Source organism: Leucoraja erinacea, chromosome 2 (assembly GCF_028641065.1).
Source record: "Leucoraja erinacea ecotype New England chromosome 2, Leri_hhj_1, whole genome shotgun sequence".
In the NCBI taxonomy this organism is placed as follows: domain Eukaryota; kingdom Metazoa; phylum Chordata; class Chondrichthyes; order Rajiformes; family Rajidae; genus Leucoraja; species Leucoraja erinaceus.
The window spans coordinates 26,885,062-26,892,183 of record NC_073378.1 but is presented as its reverse complement, the minus strand read 5'-3'; the positions used below and the strand labels follow the sequence as shown (position 1 = coordinate 26,892,183).

General features: G+C 49.4%; 1 protein-coding gene across 1 annotated transcript; it reads right to left on the bottom strand.

The window, feature by feature from the left end:
* Positions 1-1,914: 1,914 nt before the first annotated feature.
* psmg4 (proteasome (prosome, macropain) assembly chaperone 4) lies at positions 1,915-6,200 on the bottom strand. Its single transcript, XM_055653645.1, is given in 3 exon segments — positions 1,915-2,093; positions 2,715-2,790; positions 5,797-6,200. Coding segments are annotated over 3 exon segments (375 nt in total). The 5' UTR covers positions 5,974-6,200; the 3' UTR covers positions 1,915-1,971.
* Between the last annotated feature and the right edge of the window lie 922 nt (positions 6,201-7,122).

Sequence of the window (7,122 nt, the reverse complement as noted above, 5' to 3'; positions counted from 1 at the left end):
GAACTCCGACGTCGGGACGTCCAAACACACTCCGCAGCTTGGACATCCCGAATCGGCGCTTTCTTACCGGAGACCGCGGCTTCAGGATGTTTCAGTTTAGTTTATTGTCACGTGTACCGAGGTACGTTGAAAAGCTTTTGTTGCATGCGAACCAGTCAGCGGAAAGACAATACGTGATTACAATCGAGCCGTTCAGTGTACAGATTGATGATAATGGAATAACGTTTAGTGCAAGAAAAAACATAGAAACATAGAAATTAGGTGCAGGAGTAGGCCATTCGGCCCTTCGAGCCTGCACCGCCATTCAATATGATCATGGCTGATCATCCAACTCAGTATCCCGTACCTGCCTTCTCTCCATACCCCCTGATCCCCTTAGCCACAAGGGCCACATCTAACTCCCTCTTAAATATAGCCAATGAACTGGCCTCAACTACCCTCTGTGGCAGAGAGTTCCAGAGATTCACCACTCTCTGTGTGAAAAATGTTTTTCTCATCTCGGTCCTAAAAGACTTCCCCCTTATCCTTAAACTGTGACCCCTTGTTCTGGACTTCCCCAATATCAGGAACAATCTTCCTGCATCTAGCCTGTCCAACCCCTTAAGAACTTTGGACGTTTCTATAAGATCCCCCCTCAATCTTCTAAATTCAGATCCTGACATCCTAGGAATCAGTCTGATGAACCTTCTCTGTACTCCCTCTATGGCAAGAATGATACAAAAACAAGGATGTATTGCTGAGGCTCTATAAGGCGCTGGTCAAGCTGCATCTGGAATATTGTGAGCAGTTTTGGGCCCCTTATCTGAGGAAGCTCTGGAGAGGGTCCAGAGTTTTACAAGAATGATCCCAGGAATGAGTGGGTTAACCTAGGAAGAGCGTTTGTTGGCATTGGGCCTGTACTCGCTGGAATTTAGAAGAATGAGGGGGCACCACATTGAAACTTTACCGAATAGTTTCAGTAAGGCCAATTCTGAAGTATGGTGTACAATTTTGGTCGCCTAATTATAGGAAGGATGTCAACAAAATAGAGAGAGTACAGAGGAGATTTACTAGAATGTTGCCTGGGTTTCAGCAATTAAGTTACAGAAAGGTTGAACAAGTTAGGACTTTAATCTTTGGAGCGCAGAAGGTTAAGGGGGGACTTGATCGAGGTCTTTAAAATGATGAGAGGGATAGACAGAGTTGACGTGGATAAGCTTTTCCCACTGAGAGTAGGGAAGATTCAAACAAGGGGACATGACTTGAGAATTAAGGGACAGAAGTTTAGGGGTAACATGATGGGGAACTTCTTGACTCAGAGAGTGGTGGCTGTGTGGAATGAGCTTCCAGTGAAGGTGGTGGAGGAGGTTCGTTTTTATCATTTAAAAATAAATTGGATAGTTATATGGACGGGAAAGGAATGGAGGGTTATGGTCTGAGCGCAGGTATATGGGACTAGGGGAGAATACGTGTTCGGCACGGACTAGAAGGGTCGAGACGGCCTGTTTCCGTGCTGTAATTGTTATATGGTTATATATGGTTATAGTGAAAGGCCTGGATAGAGTGGATGTGGAGAGGATGTTTCCACTGGTGGGAGAGTCCAGGACCAGAGGGCACAGCCTCAGAATCAAAGGACGTTCTTTTAGGAAGGAGTTGAAGGGAACTTCTTTAGTCAGAGGGTGGTGAATCTGTGAGGTTCTTTGCCACAGAAGGCTGTGGAGGCCGTCAGTGGATATTTCTAAGGCAGAATGAAGACAAATAGATTCTTGATTAGTGCGGGTGTCAGAGGTTATGGGGAGAGGGCAGGAGAACGGGGTTGGGAAGGAGAGATAGATCAGCCATGATTGGATGGCGGAGTAGACTTGATGGGCCGAATGGCCTAATTCTACTCCTATCACTTATGACCTTATGAACAATTCAGCAAAAGGAGGTAGGTATTTTTCAAATATTTTATTAATCAAGATAGCTTTAAAAAATATAATAAAAACACTCTTAGAATTTATCTGGATTTTTTTCCATTTCCTGTTTGATTCTGTTTTCCACTTCCAGGGAGAGAGAGGTGTTGGAGCTGGGTAGGTTGTAACTCACAAACACTTGTTTCCCCGTCTTCTTTGCTGTATTTAACACAGAGTAAAATGTTTAGCTATTTTTCAAAATAACGCTCACAAGACAACAATAGACAGGTACGTGGATACGATAGGTTTGGAGGGGTACGGGCCAAACACAGGCAGGTGGGACATGTTGGCCGGCGTGGGCAAGTTGGGTAAAAGGGCCTGTTTCCACTGTATCACTCTAAAATCCTGCAGAAGTTCAAAGGGAAACAGAAGGTGCTTGGAGTAGCGTCTGAGGAGAGGGAGATACATTCAGCGTTTCACACCAATAACCTTTCATCAGTCTTAACAAGAATCCCGCCCCGAAACGTCACCTATCCATGTTCTCCAGAGATGCTACCAGTCCCGCTGAGTTACTCCAGCACTCTGTGAAACGTCACCTATCCATGTTCTCCATAGATGCTACCGGACCTGCTGAGTTACTCCAGCACTCTGAAACGTCACCTATCCATGTTCTCCATAGGTGCTGCCGGACCTGCTGAGTTACTCCAGCACTCTGAAACGTCACCTATCCATGTTCTCATAGAAAACAAGTGCAGGAGTAGGCCTTTCACCTGGTGAACCTACGCTGCACTCCCATGCTGTATCACTCTATGACTAAAGAGAATGTACGCCTTCTCTTACCGAGTCTTTGAGCGATTGAGGTGGGCGTTGTCTCAGAGGCATCACCGAGGATTAATGACGACACTGGAGTCGGGTCCTGCAAATCAGAAGCACGCGTTATGGTCATTAGTTCAGAAGTGATAGGAGCAGAATTAGGCCATTCGGCCCATCAAGTCTACTCCGCCATTCAATCATGGCTGATCTATCTCTCCCTCCTAACCCCATTCTCCTGCCTTCTCCCCATCTGGAACCCGTCTACCTGTCGAGCCAGCAACGCCATTCAATACGATCGTGGCTGATTGTCTAAAATCAGTACCCCGTTCCAGCTTATTCCCCCTTATCCCTTGATTTCTTCAGCTCGAAGAGCTGAATCTAACTCATGAAATCTAGCTCTCTCTTAAAAATAACCATTGACTTGGCCTCCACCGCCTTCTGTGGCAATGACAGTAGTGTTCGGCACGGTGGCGCAGCGGTAGAGTTGCTGCCTTACAGCGCTGTATCTCTAAACCTTAAAAAATCACCACCCTCCGGCTAAAGCAATTCCTCCTCGTTTAGTTGGGTGATGTCTGTGTGGATTTAGTTTAGTTTTAGAGACGCAGCGCAGAAACGGGCCCTTCGGCCCACCGAGTCCGCGCCGACCAGCGATCCCTGCACATTAACACTATCCTACACACACACACACACCAAGCCAGTTAACCTACAAACCTGCACGTATTTGGAGTGCAGGAGGAAAGCTGGCGCTGCAAGGCAGTATCTCCATCGCAGCACCACTATGCCACAGATAATAGACAATAGATGCAGGAGTATCGTTCACTGCATTTGGCCCCTCGAGCCAGCACCGCCATTCAATGTGATCATGGCTGATCATCCACAATCAGTACCCCGTTCCTGCCTTCTCCCCATATCCCCTGACTCCGCTACCTTTAAGAGCCCTATCTCGCTCTCTCTTGAAAGTAACCAGAGAACCTGCCTCCACCACCCTCTGAGGCAGAGAATTCCACAGACTCACAACTCTCTGGGTGAAAAAGTGTTTCCTCATCTCCGTTCTAAATGGCTTACTCCTTATTCCTAAACTGTGGCCCCTGGTTCTGGTCTCCCCAAACATTGGGAACACGTTTCCCGCCTCTAGCGTGTCCAAACCTTTAACAATCTTATATGTTTCAATAAGATACTCTCTCATCCTTCTAAACTCCAGAGTGTACAAGCCTAGTTGCTCCATTCTCTCAGCATATGACAGTCCCGCCATCTCGGGAATTAACCTTGTAAACCTACGCTGCACTTCCTCAATAGCAAGAATGTCCTTCCTCAAATTAGGGGACCAAAACTGCACACAATACTCCAGGTCTCACTAGGGCTCTGTACAACTGCAGAAGGACCTCTTTGCTCCTATACTCGACTCCTCTTGTGATAAAGGCCAACATGCCATTACTTTTTTCACTGCCTGCTGTACCTGCATGCTTACTTTCATAGACTGATGTACAAGGACCTCCCCAGATCCCGTTGTACTTCTCATTTTCCCAACTTGACGCCATTTAGATAATAATCTGCCTTCCTGTTTTTGCTACCAAAGTGGATAACCTCACATATATCCACATTAAACTTCATCTGCCATGCATCTGCCCACTCCCCCAACCTGTCCAGGTCACCCTGCATTCTCATAGCATCCTCCTCACAGTTCACACTGCCACCCAGCTTTGTGTCATCTGCAAATTTGCTAACGTTACTTTGAATCCCTTCATCCAAATCATTGATGTATATTGTGAATAGCTGCGGTCCCAGCACCGAGCCTTGTGGTACCCCACTAGTGACTGCCTGCCATTCTGAATGGGACCCGTTAATTCCTACTCTTTGTTTCCTGTCTGCCAACCAATTTTCTATCCATGTCAGCACCCTATCCCTAATACCAAGTGCCCTAATTTTGCCCACTAATCTCCTATGTGGGACCTTATCAATCAATCAGCTTCCTATGTTCAAAAGAATAAAGCCCCTGTCCCACTTGCGTGTCCTTGGCACGCAAATTACGCGACCTCGTGGTCGAGTTGAGCCAAGATGGTCGAGCGCCGGTCCCGCGCGACTTCATGCGCCCGCACAGCCGTCTGAAGCGCGCGACGTCATTTGAAGATGGACACAAAATGCTGGAGTAACTCAGCGGGACCGGCAGCATCTCTGGAGAGAAGCAATGGGTGATGTTTCGTGTCAAGACCCTTCTTCAGTCTGAAAAGAAGGGTCTTGACCCGAAACGTCACCCATTGCTTCTCTCCATAGATGCTGCCGGTCCTGCTGTGTTACTCCAGCATTTTGTGTCTATCTTCAATTTTCTTGGCCCTGCTCTGGGAGTAGGAGTGGGAGCGGATCTGGATCCGCAACGGCCGTGAGCCCCAGGCCGAGCTTGGCGATCGTTTGCTGCTTCTGCTGCTGTTGGAGGTGAGACGTTGCGTCGCACCAGGGTCTTGGGCCTGTCCCACTTTGGCCGTCAGTTACGTGACAGGCCGGTGGCACGCAAAGATTTAGTTCACTGCAAGAATTTCGAAGCCTCGCGCGATGTCAGGACCAGCCCCGCACAACTCCATACCCCTCCGTGCTTCTAAGTGGGACCGGCCCCGCGCAGCCACACAGTGACCGTACGCCTCAAGCGACCACGAGGTCGCGTAATTTGCGAGCCAAGGACGTTAAGTGGGACAGGGCCTTAAAGGTATCTGTCTATCCAATCACTCCCTGTAACTCTGCAAACTATGGCCATGGTGGAAACGTCATTAAACAGAGCCCAAATGTGGATAAATGTGAGGTTATCCACTTTGGTGGCACGAACAGTTTGCAAGCTGCCTGCAGCTTGTCCGATTGCAATATTGACGCCTGCAAGAAACCTGCAGCGACCGTCAGTGCAACGCTCACGTCTGTAGCCACTCCCATTGTAGCATTGACGCTTGCAGACCGCTTACAGCATCTCCTCTTGCAGCACAGGAGCATTGTCGCACCGTGCAGCATTGGGGGGGACCGGCACCGTTGCAGCATTGGGGGGGGGGGGGGGGGGGGGTGGCGTGCAGCATTGGGGCACAATACAGCATTGTTGAACCGTGCATCACCGGCGGTCCCCTGCATTCACTCACCAGTCCCTGGTGCACATGGCGACGGCCAGGTTGGAGAGGGAGGGGGTGGGGGCGGCGCCCACCCACAGCAAGAAGCTGCCCGACATGGTGAGGAGGTGGAAATGCACAGACACGCCGCACAGCTGCTCGCTGAAGCCGTGCACCGACAGCATGCCGCCCGCCGCTGCAGCCATGGCCGCCTGCAGCTGTTTGCAGCTTCCGACAGCCGCTTGCTGCTCCCAGCAGCCTTACAGCTCCCTGCAGCCTCCTGCAGTTGCTTGCAACCAACCAAAGACTTCCTGCGGCTCTTTGCTGCTCCCTGCAGCCTCTTGGGTTTTCTACAACTTCCTGCAGTAGCTTGCAACCAAAGATCTTATAGCAGCTTGCAACTCTGTAACCAAAGATCCTATAGGATCTTCGCTTGTCACTTCCTGCAGCCGCTTGCATCTCCTTGCAGCCTTTGCAGCATTCCCCCTGTGCAAACCTGCCCCGGGCCAGCGCTGCAGCGCCTGTCAATCACAATCCCCGGGTCAATGCTTGCAAACTGGCTGCAAAACATTGACTTCTCCAACTTCAACCCCAATTGCATCCCCTCTCTCCCCACCCCCAACCCTGGTAGTTGTACTAGTTTCACTGTCATTGTGTAGGAAGGAACTGCAGGTGCCGGTTTACACCGAAGATAGGGTCAGGCTGAACCTTCTGAATTTTGTAGTCAGCAGGGCAGTACTCTGCATATAGAAACATAGAAAATAGGTGCAGGAGTAGGCCATTCGGCCCTTCGAACCAAAGATCCTATAGCAGAGATCTTTGCTTCGAACCATTCAATATGATCATGGCTGATCATCCAAATCAGTATCTTGTACCTGCCTTCTATCCATACCCCCTAATCCCTTCAGCCACAAGGGCCACATCTAACTCCCTCTTAAATATAGCCAATGAACTGGCCTCCACTACATTCTGTGGCAGAGAATTCCAGAGATTCACCACTCTCTATCGCCAACTTCGACAATTTTTACATTTTTTATCAAGCCAATTAACCTGCGCGCTTTGGAGTGTGGGAGGAAACCGAAGATCTCTGAGAAAACCCACGCAGATTAAGGGGAGAGCGTACAAACTCCATACAGACAGCACCCGTAGTCGGGATCGAACCCGGGTCTCTGGCGCTGCATTTTGTTGTAAGGCCACCGTGACAGCATCTCTGTAGAACATTGATAGGTGACGTTTCACAGAGTGCTGGAGTAACTCAGCCAGTCAGCCAGCATGTCTGGAGAATAGACAATTGGTGCAGGAGTAGGCCATTCGGCCCTTCGAGCCAGCACTGCCATTCAATGTGATCATGGCTG